Here is a 21,338-nt window from a genome sequence, read left to right as displayed (position 1 = left end):
CCTCTTTTTGTTACTAAGTCAAAAGATAAAAGATGGCTATATTGCCGGGCGTGGTGACGCACACCTTTGATCCCAGCACTTGGGGAGGCAGAGGCAGGCGGATCTCTGTGAGTTCGAGGCCAGCCTGGTCTCCATAGCGAATCCAGACCAGCCAGGGCTACAGGGAGACCCTGTCTCAAAAAGACCAAAAAAAGAAAAAAAGATGGCTTTATTTAGGTGAAAAACTGACGGCTATTGACCACCTTCCTTCCGTGTCTCCCACTAAGCATAAATAGGTGCTGAAAGTTCCCTGTGGAATTAGGGTGAGCATTTTGGGCCTGCTGGCTGGAGCCAAATTCTTTGAAGTTTGCAGAACCTCAGAACCAAAGTCTGATTACTGGCAGAGAAAATGTGATTATAGACGTTTCCACGCAGCTAAAAGGAAGAGGAGCCCTTGTTTTATCAGAGCAGCCTCGGCGCGTACGAGTACACCCACGTAGTCCTTCAAGGGCATTTTCAAAAACCCGATTAGAAAGGTTTTCAGCCATTAGAGCTGGCGAACACCTATGATTACAGCCCAGGAGGCCGGGCACGAGTGCTCCGACTATGCTGAATCACAGGAACCCATCTCGAAGTTTAACAGTAAAAAGGAGCTTTTGAGTCAGATTTACAAGTAGAAAGCTCATCTTTCTGGCATATCTCAGTGGAAAGGAGCATGAAAAGTACCAAGATTAACTTCACCGAAGACACAGGTGTTCTGTAATGTTTGTGGTTTTTCTGAGACAGGGTCTCATGTACCCAAGGCTAGCTTGGAACTCGCTATGTAGCTGAGGGTGACCTTGAACTCCTGATCCTCCTGCCTCCACCTCCCAAGTGCTGTGTTGATAGGCACACATCGTCATGTCTGGCTTTCCTGTGGTTGTTCAGTAGATTTACCGTTACTTGGGGTGGTCTCTCCCTCAGCTGTCGTCGTGTAGCCTTTCAGTGGAGAATCCATTGCTTTTTCTAGGCCATGGCTTTGCCTTCAGCCACAGAGCTCACTCTCCGGTCCACAGCCCTCCTTCGAGCCTGGACAGTGGAGAACAAGCGCCTTGGCAGGCTCTTGCGCACTGACCGGCAGCAGCTCAAGTAAGTGTCTCACTGGGTACAGCTACCTGGTTGCCTCTGCAGGGGTTAGGGAGCACGGTGGACTGATGAGGGAAGCCGTCCTCCAAGTCACGTTCTACCAAAAAGTCCCTCAGGGAACTTGTCAGTCGCATAAGCTTCTTGTCCCAAGTTAACTCTGGGACAACTTCAGCTTGCTTGTGCTAAGTTCAGATTTACCTTTGTGAATTTTCTCTATGCTGTAGACACTAAGTGATCATAACTTAAAAGAATTTAAGGTGAAGTGGAAGCCAAAGGTGAGCTGTCTGATGTTCAGGAAACATAGGATCCAGCTGCTTTGCTTCCAGAAATCTGAACTCAAGGGACGTGTCTGGGGCGTTAGATTGAGTTTTAGTTTTCTTTCCCAAAGCAGCCCTAGTGAGTTTTTTCTCATCTGTTCTGATTATCCACCAAAAAGCAGTGGCATGAAGATCCCAGGATTGAGCAGACAGAGGGTACAGGGGTTTGGCCTTCACAGAGCTGGACCTCTGTGCCTAGTAAGCAGTGGGCCACAACAGCGCATTCCAAATGTTCTCCCTCTCCACAAGCTTGAGTGCTCCAGTGCAGTACTCAGAAGACACACTTTGTCTTAATAAAAAGGCTTAGAATTGGGGGAAAACATTAAAAAATTAGATGACATTTACTCAGTGCTGTTTTGTCTCACTTATCAGGGAATACAAACTAGGCCAGAGAGCAGGAATCTGCCTGGAACCCCTTCCGAAAGAAGAAAGCTTGAGGTGAGGAATCCTGCACAGGGACTGTGTACACAGAACTTCCAGAGTGGGTAGTTAAGTGTAGGCACCTAGTCAATAGGGTAGTCATTTTTTTATCCGTTATTCTTGTTTTTATGTGTATTGAGTGTATTGCCTACATGTATGTAAGTGTACCTGTGTCACGCAATGCCTACCGAGGTCAGAAGAGGGCATCGAATTCCCTGGAACTGGGAGTTACAAATGGTTGTTGGCCACCATGTGGGTGCTGGGAATTGAACCCAGGTCCTCTGCAAGAGCAGCCAGTGCTCTTAGCCGCTGAGCCATCTCTCCAGTCCCATTGCAGTAATTTTTTTGATGCTTCTAAATAGTAACTTAAATTATGATTTGATGCCAGTGCACACAACTGTAATCTCAGCACTTGGGAGGCTGAAGTAGGGGGATCACCAGGAGTTCGAAACCAGCCTGGGCTATGTAGCAAGACCCTGTCTCAAACAAACAAAACAAATGGTGTTCTAGAAATCTTGGTTTCTTTTCCTGACCCCCTTCCTGTGAAGCAGCAGTGAGTGAATGTGAGTTTTTCACTCATACCCAAGGATTTATTGAGCCCTCGATGATCCGAGGTGTCGGCAGGGTGTTCAGCATAGCCCTCCCTGCCCTGGGCACAGCTGCCACATGTTACAGCGGCTCTCTGCCTCTTGTGCTGCCTTTTTCTTGCCGGTATCACCTGACAGAGTCTACACTTGGTTGATTTGTGGCACCTGTCCCCCAGTCCAGAATGTAAGCACCACAAGAACAAGCACTTGTTATCAGTCCATTGCTGCGTCCCCAAGACCTGGGAGAGTGTGATGTAGTAATTATTCAGTAACTAAAGCAGTACCCCAACTTGTCTACAGTCAAACCATCCTGTGCTTTCTGCACATTTGGAAAATGTTTATATGACTTCTTATGAATACCAACAAGTGCCCCCTGTGGTGAGAATGTCATTCTTCTCCTCAGCCCGTTCTTCCATCCGTGCCTGACCTTCACTGGACTCCAGCATCTCTGTAACAGTTCATTCATAATACAGGTGTGGGACCAGGTATAGTTTCCTGAAGGGGAGTTTAGGGACCAACCAATGTGGACACATTAAATCTCTTAAGCTGCTCAAAGTCCCTTGTAGCTGAAGTTGTAGAAATTTCTGTTCCCATAAGCATAGTTTATGAGTATTTTTGAGGGGAGGGGTCTTTTTTGGGACAGGGTCTCCCTGTAGCCTCAGCTGGCCTGGATCTGCTATGTAGACCAAGCTGGTCTTGAACTCACAGAGATCCATCCACCTGCTCCGCCTCCCAAGTACTGGGACTAAAGGCACACACCACCACACCTGGTCATATGATTATTTTTAAAAATTTATTTTTATTCCTTTGTAATTATGTGTATGTGTATAGGGGTAGGTCTGTGCACATGTGTGCAGGTGCCCATGGAGGCCAGAGGCATCAGATCCGGGAGCTGGAGTTACAGGCAGTTGTGAGCCACCTGATGTGGGTGCTGGGAATACTCGGGGGCTCTGCAGAAACAGCACCTGCTCTTAACCCATGAGCACTCTCTCCAGCCCTGAGTTCATGAATATTTATCTTAACCTCAAACCCACTTTAAATATTTATCATTTAGATGTTTCCTGACCTGGTTGTCTTGTTCTTGATTTTCCCAGTCCTAGTAAAGCTGTGCAGTTTGCTTGTTTGTTTTTGAGATAGTGTCTTACTCTGTAGCCCTGGGTGACCTGGAACTCACTGTGTAGCCCAGGCTGGCCCAGAACTCACAGAGACTCACCTGCCTCTGCCTCCCAGGTGCTGGGATTAAAGGCATGTGCCACCATGCCCAGCAATGCTGTACATTTTCTCACAGGCTTATAAACCATTTCTATTTTGTAAGCGTGAGTAAGCTGTTTTATAGATGTCACATTTCCTTAGTAGGCTCTTAGAAAGCACTCATTGGTTGGAACCCCTTTTATAAGTGATTGGACTCTTTCACAGTAGCAGTACCCTTATGCCAAATAGCCACATCCTTTCTTGTACCCTTTGCACTCAGATTGAGTGCTGCCACTGCCTTTGCAGGACCTCTGCTGCAGGACCTCTGCTGCAGGACCTCTGCTGCAGGCTTCAGACGGGGTCTCTGCTCCATCCCTGAGCAGGACTGACAGACTCTGAGCAGCACTCAGGAGCTGGAGAGAGCCGGAGGGGAGCCTTGCCGTCCCGCCCACAGCTCTCAAGTGTTTCCTTTCCTGTGCTTCACCCTGTGTCATGCTGTTGTTCTCTGCCACAGCCCCCAGGACGTGCTGCTGAGGACACAGCTGCGTATCCCTGGCGAGAGGGCCTACACCCTTCCCGTGGACTTGGTGTGGGACACTACCCGAGGATGGACTGCTGGCTCCTTGAGGCAGAGAGTGGCCAATTTCTATTCCCTTCCTGTGGAGAAAATTGAAATTGCCAAATACTTTCCTGAAAAGTTTGAGTGGCTTCCAATATCTAGCTGGGTAAGTTGTTCTTTCTTGGAGAAAGCAGGGTTGACAAACTTAGTGGTTAGAAGGAGAGTTTTCATGCTGGTAGAGAATCTAGTGGGGACTTTAAGTTGAGTTTCATTAATGTCTGATTATGAGGTTTGATTTTCCAATAGAATCAGCAAGTTTCCAAAAGGAAAAAGAAGAAAAACCAAGATACTTTGCAAGGCGGACCCTATTACTTGAAAGATGGAGATACCATTGGTGTGAAGGTGGGCTAACAGCAAATTTATCGTTTTGAAACAAGGACCAAATTTTATAGAGGTTTACCAGGTAATCTCATTTTATATAGACTTTCAGAGAATGAATGAGGAAAGAAAGCTAGAGAATTTACTTTATGAGAACAGTTCAGCCTTGAAACCAGCAATACCAAGGACAGTGAGCCAACAGACCAGTGGACAGCGAGGCATGGCGGTTACATCTGTAATCCCAACACTTGGGGTTAGAAGCAGAGGAGGACTACAAGTTTCAGGACAGCCTGGGGAGGGGGAAGGGGGAAGTGTATGTATAATGTGGCACATCTGTAGAGGTCAGAAGACAGCTTTGTGGAGTCAGTTTTCTCCTTCCATCTTTACCTGGGTTCTGGGGATCAAACAGGTTATCAGACTACACAGCAAGTGCCTTTACCCCCTTGAGCCTTGCTGGCCCTGAATAGCGAGACCTTGTCTCAAAAACGACAAAGCCAGGCATGGTAGCACACGCCTTTAGTCCCAGCACTTGGGAAGCAGAGCCAGGTGGATCTCTGTGAGTTTGAGGCCAGCCTGGTCCACATAGTTCAGGACAGCTGGGGCTACAGGGAGACCCTGTCTCAAAAAGACCAAAAAAAAAAAAAAAAACCTAAAGGAAAACCAACAGAGGTACTGGGTAGCTCAGTTGGTCAAGTGCCTGCCTAGCGTGTATGAAGCCCTGGGTTTGATGCCCAGCACTGCCCAAAACCAGACATAGTGACCCATGAGTGGCATGCACTCAGGAGGTGGATGCACGAGGATTTGAAGTTCACGGTCAACACTGGCTCCACAGCTAGTTCAGGGCCAATCTAGGCTACACAAGAACCCCCACCCAGGTCTCTACCCCACAGTGAAGGTCACAGACCTGAGCAAACATGCCCAGCTTCTTTCTAACACGTGTGCTGGGCAGCAAGCACTTTACGCTGCTTGTCTCGGGAATAAGAGGGGTAACAGAGCAGGACACCAGCAGCCACCTCTGGCCTCTATTCATGCACAAGCATGCAGAACTACACTCACATGTGTGCATACATAATACACATGCACCACACACACACACACACACACCCTCTCAAATTTAAAAAATAAAATGTTTTCAACCACTTGACCCTTGCTTTCAATGACAAATTTTACTGCTGGGATTGAGGCAAACATGGCGGGTAAGCCATGAGGAGACAGCACAGGAACCATGCGCACTGGCCACATGGACATCCGGCTCCTGTGCTGGCAACACAGCTGCTTCATAGCTCCTTCCACAAAGACACGCAGACTGACAGCTTCAGAAGTGATTTAAAACCATTCTAATTTTTTTTGCAAAGTCAGCATCTTACATGTATTAGTGTAGGGGTTTGGGGGGGGCACAGCACATGCGTGGGGGTCAGAGGAAAACTGAGATGGTTCTTCCCTTCTACTTTTACATAGGTCCTAGAGATGAAACTCGGGTTAGCAGGCTTGGCCTGTTTTGGTTCCAGATGGAAAATACATTTTCAGCCCCTGGGGCTGGGGACTGGCTCAGCAAACGCATTGGGAAGAAGCTGGGCATGTTTGCTCGGGCCTGTGACTGTCACACTCTGGGATAGATAGGGAGCTCAGAGCTCGCTGCTTCTCACCGCCCCACAGTTTACCTCTGACCCCCATACATGTGCTGTGCCCCCCAACCCCTACACTAATACATGTAAAATGCTGACTTTGGAAAAAACTAGAATGGTTTTAAAATCCCTTCTTAAGTTGTTAGTCTGTGTATCTTTGTCAATTTAGTTTTTATGACACCTCTTTTAAATGTAGGCCAACCCAATGTCTGAAAACATTGTGTATTCATTATTTTGAAATACAGAATGTCCTGGTTGACGATGAGGAGGATCTCAGCACAATCAGTCATGACACTGGAAAAGGGAACCAGGAACAGCTGGCTGTGGGGAAAAAGAAAAGGTAATTCTCGGGCTTCGCCTGTAGCGGGTGCGGCTTGTCCCCTGCTGCCAAAGGGTGGGCTTAGATCCAAGGTGCAGGCGGCAGACCTGCAGGATCAGCCCAGGCACATCCTCGTGGCCGTGCTCAGAGTCTTAACGTCATAGTGCCGTTAGCCTACAGGAGGCTTCCGATGGGGCGTGAAGGGTCCGGTTCTCAGCTGTAAATGAGCACTTGTGCTGCTCTGTGAATCTTTAGACTCCTGCTGCGTGAGGTGATGGTGTAGAGGCTCTGGAGGAGCTCCATGAGCAGAGCCGGCCTCCCTCTGTACCTAGGACCCTTCCTGCAGCTGCTCAGTCGTCCCGTGGGCCTGAGTTCTGATCGTTCTGGAGCTGTGAGGACCCAGAAAGCAGCCGTGTGTGTGGTGGGACCCTCCTCAGCCCTCTGCACCCACAGCTATGTGGAAAGCAGCAGTGAAGGATGAAAGCTGGGGTTGCTTTGGGTTTTTCCTCATCACAAGGACAATTTGAAGTCAAGTGTAAAATTCTGTAGGTGCCTAACATACAACACAAAATCAGTATAACACACTGTTGAAACTGTCCTTTCAGACATCTCACTGCATATTGTCAGGCCCCTAGCTGTCAGCAAGGCTGTTACCTTGTAGCACCCAGCAGTATGCTAGACCAGGCCCACATACTGGACCACTGAATTTACTGCTGTCGCCATGTCCTGTGCTCAGCCTGACACACCCCATTTGCTGCTGGAATGACTGTGTCGTCATCGGCCCACAGCAGGTCACAGGTCCACAGCAGCCCGGCAGCGTGTGTCGTCACCCGCCCACAGCAGGCCCGCAGCGTGTCTCACCGGCAGACCCGCTCCCGTGCTACTTTCCGTTTACTTCCATTTTATTTTATGGAGACTGAATGTTTGCCACAAGCTTCCAGATTCAAAAGCCAGCCAAGGACGCCGTGAGCTTCCTGCACCTGCTCTTGGGAAAGGCCTGCGTCACTGTCACCACACCCTTCAGGCATGCTTCTCTCCGTTTGCTGGTAGCACTAAATAGCCTGGACTTGCAGCCCTATCACATGTGGTGGGAGTGTGGCCCTCACTATGCTGTCACATGAGTGGCGCTAACTTACAGAAGGACACCCCACTCGTGTCTCAGAAGTCTACAGACTGATGCTGGTGTGTATGTAGGGCATGTTTCTCCTAGTGCGATGGCTGGGACAAAGGCTATGGCTGCCGGTAACTTTGGAAACATACCTGCAAGTGAAAAGGCCAAGAAACTAATAATACAGGTAAAAGGTATGACCAGCTCATGGACGGAAAGTGCAGACAGCTTGCCAGCATACAGAAAATGCTCAACCAAGTTCATTCATCAGGAAAGGTCAGTTCAGATCACCACCCACTATGGCTGCTGCAGTGATGCCAGGGTGGCAAGAATGCAGAATGCCTGGGACCATGCCCCCCACGGCAGGTGTGGAACTGGGATGCCACTTGGAGGAGCTACTGGTTTGGCGCTAGTGCTGCTCAGCACTAGGATGGGTCTGCCACAGGAGTCTTGGATACTGCAGGATGAGCAAAGCCAGCCAGACCCAGCAGCCACAGTGCCACGATTCATGTGTGTGGGAGGCACGGGGAAAACCAGTCTGCTGGGTACTGAGAGCGGTGGTCTTCTCAGGACAGGGACTGAGGGGACAAAGGAGCTGCCTAAATTATCACATAGGTATATGAGTGTGATGTGCGTGTGCTATCAATGTGCTGTGGGACTACTGTGCAGAGTGGATTGGAAAATACCCAGTCTATGACGATGTGTGACCAGGGTGTGTGGAATCCAAACTGTCCTCACAGGGACGACCTCAGAGTCAGCTGCGGCTCTCTGTAGGCAGTCTGCAAACTTCGGTCCGAATTGCAGATCTTTTCTAACTTGAGCCCTAGTATCTGGAATTCACTTGGGAGTCATTTTAAACCCTTCAGGTTGGGTCCCCTGTGACTACATGTCAGTGATGACCTCTCTCTTCCACAGCCGAGAAGTCCTACGTACACAGAGAAGTGACATGCTCTCCAGCGCAGGAACACCCACTCGGCCTCGGGGACCAGAAGCTTCTCTATCCATCCACGTTGGGAGCTTCAGATAGCCCCACAGCAGTACATGACCCACAGCACCCAAGCTCTATGCTCCAGACACAGCCATCCTGCCAGTTCTATGACTGAGGCTTTGTGCATCTGGTGGGTGACCTGGTTGCCTGTGCAGCCTGGGTCCCAAGTCCTCAGCTTGGTTACAGGGGAAGAGATGATGCTTCTCAGGCCAGGCAAGTGCACCTGATCACCAGGTCTGACACACACCAGCCCTTTAGGGCTGGCCCAGACTCAGATACTGTGTAGGTACCAACCAGAACTGGCCTCCCACGCCTGACCCCAGTGGCCTTTTTCCAGAAAGTTTATTCCTTGGACACAATGCCAAGTTGCTCAAGTTGGACAAATCTGCTAGGTAAGACACACACCTGTTCAGTCTCTTACTCTGTTGAGGTCATCTGCCTTGACACAGGTTCCGGCACCTCATCTCATGCTGCAAGGCAGTGGCACTTTGAAGCTGTGTCCCCACCCTCAGAACCCACCATCCCAGTTCTCACAACATGCTCCTCCTTTGGGGTCAGCTTAGAAGTGGGACTCAACACAGCAGCACTGCAGTCACTGGACTGCTGAGAAGGACAAGCTGGGTGTGGCTCAGGCTGACCCGCCTCAGTGTGCTGGAGCACGCCTACCACAGCCCAGCACCACAGCCTCTTCCTTTGGAAGCCTGCTAGAGGCAGAGCCATCACAGAAGCCTGGCACAAGTCCAGGTTCTCAGTTGTCCTGGGCAGATAGACCTTTTTCTTTCTACTCAACACAGGTAATTGTCCAACTTAGAGGATTTAGTGTTTATGTGCTGTAGCTACAATGTACTACTAAAACAGCATCTGTTACTGAGTTGGCTGGTTGGGACACTGGGTGACGCAGTCCAAGGCAGCATTCCTAAGATACAGTTCATTCAAGCCCTGGTTGTCAGCCAGGGTCTGGGTTCCTCCTCACTGTCACGTGCATCTTTGTCAGGGAGCAGACAGCTGAGGCCTGGCTTTGGGCCGGGCCCTGCTGGCTCTCACCTCTGGTGTAGCAGTGCTGTCTCCGCTGTAGAGCTGACACTCAGCAGGTGACCCTGCTCTTGTCCTCTCAACACCATGGACAACCCTTCATCTCTGCGTTTATCAAGAGATTGTGTTGTCAGGTGGCCATTTCTGTTGACGCACTCGCATTGTATGACACTGGATGTGGCCTGGCGAGCTGCCGTCTGATCCCTCACACACAGGAGTTCCAGGAGACCAAACTACGCATGACCGCAGAGGAGTCCCGAGTCCTGTGTACCGCCTGTAGCCAACACAGTTCTTGGTCTGCCCCATCTTCAGGCAGTGAAGGACTCGCATAATGTCTGTGACTCAGCTCTCAGAAGCCAGAGACTTCCCTGAACCTCTGGAGGACATGCCTGAGGTGCTGGTGGTCCCACCCTGTTAACTGGCTTATTTGGTTTTGTTCTTAATTGGGGATAGGGTGGTGGTGAACAGGGAAATAAACTATTTTTAAAGCCGTAGTCCTGCTTGCCGTATGCCGACTGCCACGTGTTCTGCTTGCTTAAATGGAGCTTTGTGGCCTTTTCTGTCCAGCATACTTAAGATGCTAAACAAACATGGCTTATATTTAGAAACAGTGCTTTGGAAATAAGTATGTTTGGGTTTAAAATAAATCTAGACTCCTGGGGAAAATGCACTGGGAGAACTGGCAGTTGTTGCCTGGGTCCCCTCCTTCTGGGTGGCAGGCTCTGGCCAGGGCAGTAAGCTGTAGTATAGTTATTCTGATAAAACCCAGGAGGCAACAAGAATTTCCTGATAATCCAAAATGGTGTCTTCACAGATGCTTGTTCCCTTTTGGATCAGACTTGACTATGAGGGACTCGACAGTGGGAGACCCTGGACACTCCGCAGGGCACAGGCAGCCTTCGTTTCGTACCTGCCAGAAAGCGTAGCAGTTCAGCAAGTGGCGACGGCAGTGCCTGTTCAGAGCTCGCTGCATGTCAGCGAGGAGAGAACATGGTGGCTCTCTGTCCTTCTGCTTCCCAGCCACCAATAATTCAGCCTGTTCTGAGAGCTGCTAAGAAAACTGGATTCAGCTTCCAGCCAGTATTTTATGTTCGCACAAGAACAAAGGCAGGGACAGACTCAAGTTCAAAAACAAACAGGCTTGTTTTATTTATACACAGCAGGACTTATTTACAACTCTGATGTAGACTATGTACATAACATACAAGAGGCATCTGCTTCCAGGTGGTCACCGTATAAATTAGGGTTATAAATATGAGGGTAGCCCCACCTGCAGGCACAAAACCTTCCTCCAGTTGCTCGGGTATCCTCCTCTCCATCTGCAGACAGGACCGTGAGCATCCAGGACTGAAGAACAGCTGCAGGGGGACTTGGGGCAGATGGCGATGGCCAGGGCACACCTGTGGAGTGCAAGCCCGTGGCTGCCTGGCAGGTCCCCCGCACTCAGACTGGTCCCCCACTTCCTGTGACCATGTAAACAGACACCACTGACCTCCAACTTCCTTACCCAGACCCAATGCTTTGAGAACGTGGGGTGGCCCAGCGCCAACATCAGCTGTTCTTCCCTGGGCTCCCTCATGTGAGGTTCAGCCGTTCTGAGCGGACCGTCCCGTCCCAGGCACAGGCTCTGCCCTCGCAGTTTGCCTTTCCCACTTTAGGAACCTAGTGACTTCTGTGGCTAGATGACCCCTCCCTCCACCTTCTTCTGTCTCAAATGACTGCTCAGTGAGAAACAGCCCCAGGTAGAAAAGTGACAACCATTTCTATACGCAGTGCTGTTTTCCAGTGAAGCAGCCAAGTCCAAAGACACAACAGGAGAGGCTTCAGCCCACATCTTACCACCAGCTGATCTCACACACACAGACAGCCACTCCCGTGAAACACTAGGTCTGAGGCGGAGTGCAACCAGCTGAGACAGCAGTTCTCTACAGGCCAGTGAGGGGGACGACCAAGGAGTGTAGGGCAAGCAGCAGGCCACTGTAACCCAAACCCCGCCCAGCTGGGGGTACTGTAGACTACCCACACCCGGAGCTTCACATCAGATGAGGCAGTCCTGGCAAAAGCACACACCACTGTCCTCGGGGAGTGAGGAGCCGTAGCTGCGTTACAGAAGGCCCTTTCCAGCTGCTATTACAAGTCCCCAGGGACAACCACTTGCTGGTAAAGGGCAGTCAGTGGCAGTGAGGACCAGGGGTGCCATCTGTGGACTGCCACGGGATGCAGCCTGGGCCTGAGGAGCTTCTGCCAACAGTGCTGTCCACTGTTTCAGGGCCAGTCCTGCCCAGGGGCTGGGGCTGGAGTCTGAAGCAAGACCACAGCAGGAACATGAGCCACTGAACCAGTCCTCACAGACCCCTCCAGAGACAGCAGGCCTGACGGCAGAAGAGAAGAAACTAGCACAGGCCCAGACTCCCAGCCACCCAAGGACACAAGGTGACCTGCCACCCAGGGAGGCGCTCCTAGGAACCAAGTCGTTCTCTCACAGAATATGTAGCTTCCCAGTACCCAAGGGTTATCTCCATGGAAATACTGAACTGGTGTGAACCCACGTCCTCATATGCCTCAGGTGAGGCCACGGAGCGGTAGCAGTGTCCTCCAGAGGCCCATACGTCTGAGGAGCCATCCTCAGGACACAGGAAGAGGGCCAGCGGCCCTGGAGCAGATGGGACAAGAAGTCCTGGCAGACCTGGCAGGCCTAGGCAGGACGGCGTGCCTTTTTTCTTCCGACTAGATGACAAGCCTAGAAACACACCTGTGCCACTTTCAAACCAGGAAAGCGCATGACTTGTTTTCAAAAAAAAGCTCATGAATAAAACGGACGATAGCAGGGCGTGGCCTCTGCGGGGCTGCTGTGAACCAGAGAGCGGCTATCAGGCACGGAGAACATTCTGGTGGACCATGATGAGCGGCCCAACCCTGCTTCTGAGCCGTCAGGGGCAGGGACAGTACTGCCCGGTGTATCCAATGAAGGACACATGGTGAAGGGCCCTCAGACCAATCTGAGCATGTGGCCCGGGTAGAAAGTTTCCATGAGGAGTGCCAGGTGCCAGCAGGTCAGGCTTTACCACATTTGCCTATGGCCCACAAAGCAGGTCAGTGAGAGCCCAAAGTGGGCCTCAGCGTCTATCCCAATGACTCCAGCTGGGAAAGGTATTGTCTCAAAGGTAGCTGTGTTGGTGTGTTCCAGATAAAGCTGTTACCAGCGGCATCAGGCCTCCTGTCACAGAGGGAATAGCACCATGAGGAAGGCCGGGGGCCGAGGGGCGGCACTGTCCTCCCTGGCCTCAGTCGCAGGAGCGGAGGACACAGGCTGAGAAGGCAGAGGCTAGACCTCTGCGGCAGGGGAGCTCCGGCTCAACTCCTTGATCCCACACAAGATCCTCTTCATGTGGCCCACTTTGGTCACGCCGAGGTCCTGCAACAAAGGAGACAGACTGTGGATGCCGGGAAGAGAAATCAGGCTCTACGAGTGGGCCTGCTGCCAGCCAATGAGACTTCTCTCTGCTGAGTTCAAATGAGGGAATGACAAACAATGGAACAAAGACGGAAACAGCACACGTGACAACCATGCAGACACCAGCATGTGAGTCCTGTGTTCTACAAAGACTGCTGTCGTGAAGGACAGTCCAGCAAGGACAGGCTGACGGCAAGGGGATGGCAGGTGGCCTTGCAAGAGCCACCTGTCAAGGAAGCCCTGGTGGCCTTCTGCCCTCTCAGTATAACTGGAAACAGTGCCCAGAAGACAGCTCTGCAAGGCCAAGCAGACCATGCTGGGCTACGGGGCAGAGGGCAGCGTGCAGACCTGAACACACGTGCGCGGGGAGGAGGGACGCACTGCCGACCTCCCTTCTCCCTGCACAGTCAAGTGGCAGCAGCTGCTCAGGACCAGTGTGGATTCCCTTGAGTCTGGGCTTCCAGAAGCAAACTCTCCATCTGCACTCGCTGCAGCACAGCAGACCCCGTGAGCCACCTTGGGCCAGAGCTTTACAGCCGACCTTGTGAACAGAGTGCTACAGCCCGTTTCTAATGTTAGACAGTGCCTTCTTAATGTGGCTAAGAAAGCCCAAGGCTTCCCCGACAGTGTCTGCTCCTGGTCTTGCTTAGCTGTGCCAGGAGCCATCAGTGACAGAGGCCAGGGCCACAGTCACCCTGAAGTGCACACACAGGTCTGAGAACTGTGGGGAGACTGCTGATGCGAGGACACGGTCAGGTCAGGAAACAGGACAGCTGGGAGGAGCATGTGAAAGGCCAGGTGTGGGTTCTGGGAGGACGCCCATGAAGTACCTTGAGGTCCCTCCGCTCCAGATGCAGGAGCTCAGAGCCCCGGATGTCGTGCCGCGTGAAGATGTCCTTATACTCACAGAGACTGAGGTGCTCCAGCCAGGCAGCAACCTCCTCTGTCCCCCAGAGGTGAACTGTCAGAGACGGGAAAAGCATGAGTGCAGTGAGTGCCCAGAGCCCAGCACCAGGCAGGCAGCAGCCAACACCGAGACACCAAGCAGAGGCACCAGGATCCCCAGCAGACAGTGCCCCAAACACCCAGCACTCGAGATACCCAGGCAGTGGCCAGCACCCACCACCCAGGCACAGGCAGTGCGCACCGGCAGTGCGAAGGACATGGGGAGCTGCCCTCCTGAGGGGCGTGAGCTGCGGCAGGGCTGGCGTCCGTTCCTGCCAGGGATCCACCAGCCTTTTGGACACCTGTGCCCCAAAGGAATTAAACAGCACCAAACACACGGGGAATATCTTTGTGGCTAAAGCCAGTATTTTCTCCAGCTTCCAAACAGCTCACTGCTGGACCACCGCAGGAAGGGAGGCATGCAGAGACGGAGGTCATGTGCTCAGAGCCGCCATCATTAATGAACCCAGTTTCCAGAAACATGCAGAGAAGAAAAATCAAACTGCTGCCCTGAGGGGTGGCATTTGCCACACCAAGTCCAGGACTGGCACCCACAGGAGAGGCACACAGTCACAGTGCTCAGGGCTGACCACTGAGACAGATTTTAAGCCCCAATTTACTGACCCAAAGGAAAAACGTCCTTTAGTGCCATTTCCTACTGATTTCTTCACCCACAATCACTGGTGGCCTGGAGTTCCAGGCTTAGAGACCTTGATCAGCAAGTCAATTGAACAGGAATCAGCAGCCTGCCAGGGGAAGCAGGCAGAGAACCCCAGCACAGTCTGAGTCCAGAGTTTTGTGTCTCCAAGTGTGTCTTGTCACCTTTGCTGTCCTCCCCCCACACCTCAAGCCCCCCAATTCAGGGCAGGCAGGTCGGCTCGGTTGCCCATCACCCTAGTCTCCACTGAAGGCACATTCCAGAGGGGATGATATCAGTCAGTACCCAGACGAAGAGAGGGGAAGCAAGGAAGGTTAGGTCCTGCAGCCACAGACAGCTAGTGCAGCCCATGTGCCTGGATGACAACACAGGGACCAGGGGGAAGAGCCATACGGCCGAGGGAGGAAGCAGACAGGAGAGCCAGCCAGGACAGCTGGCCTCGACAGCCAGAAACACACAGGACAGGGCAGGTACCCGGGGCTCCCAGGCTACTGTGAGCTTCTTTGTTCTTATTGTTTTTCTCCTTTTTAAACTTGGTCACGAGGCGGAATTTACCACTGCGGCTGCGTTTAGAAAGATCCAGCATCACATTCTGTTGGAGAGAGGAAGAAACACTGAGAATTGTTCTCTTCTCTGTTCCTGTATATATTAGTGGTCTTGATGCCTTTTAAACACAGTGGCTTCTGCATGGGTGTGTGTGCGTGCAGGCATGCACACTGACAGCGTCTTACTCAGGCTGGCCCCCAACTCACAATTCTATCACCCTAGTGCCCCAAGTACTGGAGTTGCAAATGCACACCATCACACCTGACTACAGTATCTATTATCATCGTCCATTTTTTTCACTTAATAACACATACATTTCTCGTGTGATTAAAGTTTGTTCATATTTAAATGTCAGTATGTACCACTGCATGAAGACTATTAAAGGGTTGATTTCTAATGGCATTTTATACTTTCCTTGCGCTCCCCCATGTGGAACAGTGGAAGGAGGCAAGCACTGGAACGACCAAGGAGCACGCTCCCGGCTCTTCACAACGGCAGCTTCCACCTCCTCACAGAGCACTCCCAAAGTCACACAGAGGTTAAAATTTAGTTCTGTGGGCTAATGTGACCATGGCTCCGCAGGTAAAGGCACCTGCTGCTGTGCCAGACAACCAGAGTTTGATTCCAGGAACCCATGGTGGAAGGAAAGCTGTCCTCTGACCTCCACAGATGCAGTGGCATTCACACATTCATATACATACACAGACACAAAATAAATGTCAAAGTTTTTTAAGAACATCATTTTGTGATATGCTCTTTGTAAGAGAGATACCTCAAATAAACCTTGAAAATAAAAGTATTTTAAAAGAATATACCAGGTAGATTTGAAGATTTTTTTAAAAAAATTATCTAATGACAAAAAAAAGGTAGGGGCAGCTGGGTGTCGTGGTACATGGCTTTAATCCCAGCACTCAGGAGGCAGAGGCAGGCGGATCTCTGTGAGTTCAAGGCCAGCCTGGTCTACATAGCAAGTTCCAGGCCAGCTGGAGCAACAGGGACACCCTGTCTCAAAAACCAAAAAAAAAAAGGTCAGGGTCAGCAAGATGGTTTGGTGGGTAAGGGGCACTTGCCACCAAGCCTGATGACCTGAGTTCAATCCTTGGGACCCACACAGTCCTTTGCCCTCTACACACACCACAGTACCACTTTCTTCCCCTAGGCAAATAAATAAACATGTGGGGGTTTTAAGGAATAGTTTAGGGAGGAACAAGTCATTACGGGGCCAGCAAGATAGTGAGTAAAGGTGCTTACCACCAAGCCTGACAACCTGAGTTCAATCCCTGGGACCTACATAATAGAGAGCTGTCCTCTGGCCTCCACATACACCATGGCACACATGCACCCACATGCATGAACACACACAAATAAATAAATAAATGTAATAAAAATTTGAACTAGCCAGGAGTGGTAATACATGCATTACAGGCATCGGGGAGGCCGAGGCAGGCTGATCTCTGTGAGATTAAGGCCAGCCTGGTCTAACAGCAAATTCCAGGCCAGCCAGCACTCTATGGGGAGACCCTGTCTCAAACGACAAATCAAAAAAGTTTTATTAAACTAAAAAAGGATTGTTACTGAATGATTAAGCCCTCATGTATCTAAATGAATAAAACAAAACTACATGGTGTCACAAAGGAACACTTTACAAAAGGCATCTATCATCTGCCAGTTGAGTTAAATACTACTTGAAAGGGCAAGAAAACTGCTCTGTGGATTGATGTAAAGGAAGAAGCAACACAAGGTATGGTCAGAGACTGTCCCTGAGCACACTGAGAGATGTGCCGGAGAACTTGTAGTACACAAAGACCACGGTCTCAGAACAGAGTAAACTCAGCTGATTAATTACTGCAAGCACAATTAGAGAAATCCCACACACTGGAGAATAAAAAACACACTTTTTTTTAGGTCTTTTTGAGGCAGCGTCTCCCTGTAGCCCCAGCTGTCCTGGAACTCACTATGTAGACCAGGTTGGCCTTGAACTCACAGAGATCAGCCTGCCTCTGCCTCCTGAGTGCTGGGACTAAAGGCGTGCACTACCGCGCCTAGCTGGGTCTTGATTTTTCTTTTTTTTTTTTTTTTGGTCTTTTTGAGACAGGGTCTTCCTGTAGTCCCAGCTGTCCTGGAACTCACTATGTACACCCGGCTGGCCTTGAACTCACAGAGATCCACCTGCTTCTGCCTCCCAAGTGTTGAGATTAAAGGTGTGTGCCACTACACCCGGCCTCAAGAACACACTTTTAAAGAATGCACTACTTCACTGTAAAATGGCCTTTGTGTATCAGTGTGCTGGAGCTGTAGTGTCAACTGGACACACCTGGGTAGAGAGAGCCTCCACTAGGGAATTGCCTCCATTGGACTGACCTGTGGACTGGTCTGTGGGGCATCTTCTTGATTACTGAGTGATGTGGGAGGACCCAGCCCACTGTGGACAATGCCACCCCTGGGCAGGTAGGCCTATGTTGTATAAGAAAGCAGGTTGAGCAGGGGCCAGGGGAGCAAGCCAGTAAGCAGCGTTCCTCCATGGCCTGTGCTCCAGCTCCTGCCTCCAGGTTCCTGCCCTGAGTTCCCACCTTGGGCTCCCTGATGAACTATGACCCGGGAGATGTAAGCCAAATAAACTCTTTCCTCCCCAAGTTGGTACTGGTCAGAGTGCTTGGTCACAGCAATGGAGAAACAAACTAGGACAGTCAGATTCTGCCCAGCCTCAGGCTCCACACCCTGAGCATGCCAGGGGAGGCTACACTAAGTGCTAAGTGTGGAGCCAGTCACTTAAGCACATCATCCACTTAAAACTATGATATTCCCAGTCCAGGATGAGCTTACTGAGGACAGAGCCCTACCACAAGTCAGAGCACATGTATCATCACCTCTTTGGACATTTTGTATTTCTTTAAAATTTTTTTAATCTTTATCATAAGTTGTGGAAGCAGTTCTTGTGAGCAATGTATGGACAGGCTTCTTTCTGACACAATCTAAGAATAATTTGCTTTTAAGAGGAAGACAGTCTCAAAAATTGGTTTATCAGGAAAAAAAAAAAAAAAAAAAAGAGTAGAGGTTTTCTGTAGGAACCAGCCCTCCCCACATTCACCAGGCATGGTGGGTGCACACCTTTAGTCCCAGCACACGAGAGGCAGAGGCAGGGGCAGGGGCAGGGGCAGGCAGATCCCTGTGAGAGCGAGGCCAGCCTGGTCCACATAGCAAGTGCCAGGCCAGCTGGGGCTACAGGAAGACCCTGTCTCAAAAAAAAAAAAAAAAAAAAAAAAAGAGGAAGACAATGTTTTTCTGTTATTTTTGTGCTGTGATTTCATTGCTAGTCACTTCTTTTTTAAAGTTTTGTGTATATTTTCTATTTGTCTTGTGTAATTGGAGACACCAATCTTTTTAATTACAAACTACCTTTAAGTTTAAAAAACCTGAGTGGCTATTTTTCTAATAGTCAAAAATGGTGGTACTGTTTTTAACCCCCTTCTACCTTCAGAGGAGGAATTTAGCACAGGGTCCCTGTAGTCTTCCAGGCCCTCCTCACTGTCCACACATGTACAGGTGCCTGTGGAGGCCAGAAGATGGCATCCAAACCCCTAAAACCAGTTACAGGCAGTTGTGAGTAACTTAACATGAGTGCTGGAAACTGAACTTGGGTCCTCTGGAAGAAGAGTATGCACTCTTAACCAGTGAGCCATCTCTCCAGCCCAAACATTTTCATTCGTAAGTTTTACACACTACTGCCAAAGTTTCCAACAGACTACACCAGGCAGAGGTGCCATGTTTTGTGTCTGTAATTATCTATCTCCTGTGACCATGCTGAAGGAGAAGTTGTCTTCTGTTACAGGAGGCCAAGGTGACCTTTCTACCTAATCCCTTCTGTTCCATCCCCAAGACACAAAAGAACCCAGAGGCAGCCTAGGGCTTGTCCTTGCAAGGTGCTGCCCTCTTCTGTGCCCCTGCCGCTTCTCTCTCCTGGGCACAGTAGGCCCTGGGGCCCTGTCTGTCCGAACTACTAGATGTGCACCAAACTGGAGCCTCTAAGAACCACAGATGAAAAGTCGGGGACGGACACCAACTCCATCCTGTCAACAACAAACTCCCAAGAATCTGCCTTTAAGCAACTGTATGTTTCCACATGGAGCATGCAGCAGGGCTGGGCTTCCACCTCTTGCCACCTGCTCCCCCCAGGTCCTCTTCTTCTGTTCCAGAGGCCAGTCATCAAGGCTCACTCTTCACTCCCAACCCCTCAACTCCTTCCTCCATGCCAGAGTCTCTCCCTGACTTGAAGGTCCTTTTAGTGGAGAAGTCTTCAGAAGGCTTATCAGGGGCTCAAGATCAAAGGTATCTCAATTCCAAAGTCACAAGGACCATAATGTACAAAGGGACTAATGGCATGAGCCACCACATGCCACAAAATCCCGGGCCTACATACCTCTTCGTCGCCAGGCTCCACAGGCTGACAGAGCCAGGGAGTGTCCATCAGCTTCCTGAGCTGCCTGTCCATCTCAGCTAGGGCGGCACCAAGCCTCTCCTTCTGAGGGGGATCCAGCTGCTGCTCCAGGGGAAAAAGGAGAGAAATGGACCTGTTGAACACAGCAAGGCTCGTCCAGCCAAGCCAAGTGCGTGATGGCTGCCCCAGGCTAAGCACCTCAGAGTTGCTACGAAAACTTGGCAGGAATACAGCTACAGGTAAGGCCTGAGCTCAGAACAACTCTTCCTCAGAGCACAGGGAAGACTGATGGACCTCTGCCCACAGGGAAGCCACGTGCGGCAGCACTGGCTCCTGATCTGCGCAGTCCCCTTGGGTTCCTGTCACCAAAGGGTGGGCCACACACCTGGCCAAGCACAGGCATGCTGGAGGCAGCAAAGGCAGCAGGTGAGGTGCTAGGGACAGCATCACTTTGGAGTAAAGGGTGGAGAATGCAAACCCAACCGGGGATCTCCAGCAAGGCCTTCCACGTCCTCATTCTATACTAGGGCTACTGGCCAGTCATCTGAGCCCCTCCCTGCTCAAGTGTCTAGAGCTCAGCCACTGGCTACCCCCAAGCCCACCAAATGATCCCAGGACTGACCCAGCAGCCAGTTTCACAGACTGAATGGGGACAGTTGATAGCACAGCACACCTGATGATGTGACTGGCTCCTGGCCACAAGAGGAAGGTTCTTCACCTACAGGTTCCTACTGTAGAAACACATCTTATCTGCCACTAGAGCACTGTTAAAGGCATCTAACACCTAAGAACACCCTGGCTGGCTGAGATGTTGCCTCTGAGGATGTGACCACAGCCCCACAGTCATGCTACATGGCCGCTGAAGCCCCCTTCCTGCAGGCAAGGGACTCTGGACTGAAAACTGCTGCCCTCCATCTCCAGCACCCTGGTGACAAGGGTCATCTCACATGTAGCCCTCCTGCCCCACGTCAGCTCACCAGGGCCATCTTCCCAGCCAGCAGCAACTCTGTCTCACTACGCAGTGCTCTGACGTTATTCACCACTTCCAGGACAAAGCTGCAGTTCAGCCCCTGAGAGGAACCAAGCGTACATCCATGTGGCTACAAAAGGCCAAGGGCTACAAAGAGCCAAGGAGAAGCCAGACCCCAAAAGATCAAGTACCTCTGTGGTCCTGAGTCTGCCGTACACGCGTTCCATGGCTTTGGAGCTGGCATTGACGGCGTGTGCGAGCTCTTGCTCCATGTCTCGGTGGGACTGAGCTATTTCCCGAATGCTGAAGGAAACACGCACATGTCAGGACAATGGAGCAGACTTGCACATTGCTCATGAACATATCCGGAAGAGGGATGGATGCACAGGGCTGGTCTGGCTGACCAGTGGAGCTGGTAGCTCAGTCCTAATGACCCCTTCAGTCACAGCACAGGCACAGGACGACAATACAAGTCACATCGCAGTAGTCTCATGTAGGAAATCTGACATTAAATCCTGGCTTTTCTTTCTTTAAAAACAGTATTTTATTTGTTATTTTATTTTTATATGTATGGGTATACTGCCAGCATGTGTGTACAATGCCCTCAGAAGAGGACATCAGATCCCCTGGAACTGGAGTTACAGACAGTTGTTGGCTGCCATATGGGTGCTGGGAATAGAACCTGGGCCCCCTGCAAGAGCA

At 50.8% G+C, this 21,338-nt stretch overlaps 2 protein-coding genes across 7 annotated transcripts in view; one reads left to right on the top strand and one right to left on the bottom strand.

Annotated features, from left to right (window-relative positions):
- Usp40 (ubiquitin specific peptidase 40) overlaps positions 1-10,272 on the top strand; it is an 84,175-nt gene extending 73,903 nt beyond the window's left edge. For 2 of the 4 annotated variants that reach the window (XM_029565961.1, XM_017799389.2), the window contains 6 exons: positions 989-1,107; positions 1,794-1,859; positions 4,134-4,344; positions 4,485-4,580; positions 6,427-6,521; positions 8,524-10,272. In XM_029565961.1, coding sequence (XP_029421821.1) covers positions 989-1,107; positions 1,794-1,859; positions 4,134-4,344; positions 4,485-4,580; positions 6,427-6,521; positions 8,524-8,635 — 699 coding nt within the window. In that variant the 3' untranslated portion in view covers positions 8,636-10,272. The remainder of the gene's footprint in view (positions 1-988; positions 1,108-1,793; positions 1,860-4,133; positions 4,345-4,484; positions 4,581-6,426; positions 6,522-8,523) is intronic. The other 2 variants (XM_008838116.2, XM_017799388.2) reach the window with 2 other exon arrangements.
- A 475-nt stretch (positions 10,273-10,747) lies between these two features.
- The window catches only part of Dgkd (diacylglycerol kinase delta), an 81,933-nt gene continuing 71,342 nt past the window's right edge, over positions 10,748-21,338 (bottom strand). For all 3 annotated transcript variants that reach the window (XM_029565963.1, XM_029565965.1, XM_029565964.1), the window contains 6 exons: positions 20,828-20,939; positions 20,644-20,736; positions 19,649-19,768; positions 15,160-15,277; positions 13,913-14,043; positions 10,748-13,043 (listed from right to left, as the gene is read on the bottom strand). In XM_029565963.1, coding sequence (XP_029421823.1) covers positions 12,954-13,043; positions 13,913-14,043; positions 15,160-15,277; positions 19,649-19,768; positions 20,644-20,736; positions 20,828-20,939 — 664 coding nt within the window. In that variant the 3' untranslated portion in view covers positions 10,748-12,953. The remainder of the gene's footprint in view (positions 13,044-13,912; positions 14,044-15,159; positions 15,278-19,648; positions 19,769-20,643; positions 20,737-20,827; positions 20,940-21,338) is intronic.

Source organism: Nannospalax galili, unplaced genomic scaffold, assembly GCF_000622305.1.
Source record: "Nannospalax galili isolate Female #2095 unplaced genomic scaffold, S.galili_v1.0 scaffold1138, whole genome shotgun sequence".
NCBI classification, from domain to species: domain Eukaryota; kingdom Metazoa; phylum Chordata; class Mammalia; order Rodentia; family Spalacidae; genus Nannospalax; species Nannospalax galili.
Note: the sequence above shows the minus strand (reverse complement) of the source record. Positions and strands in the feature narration are given on the sequence as shown.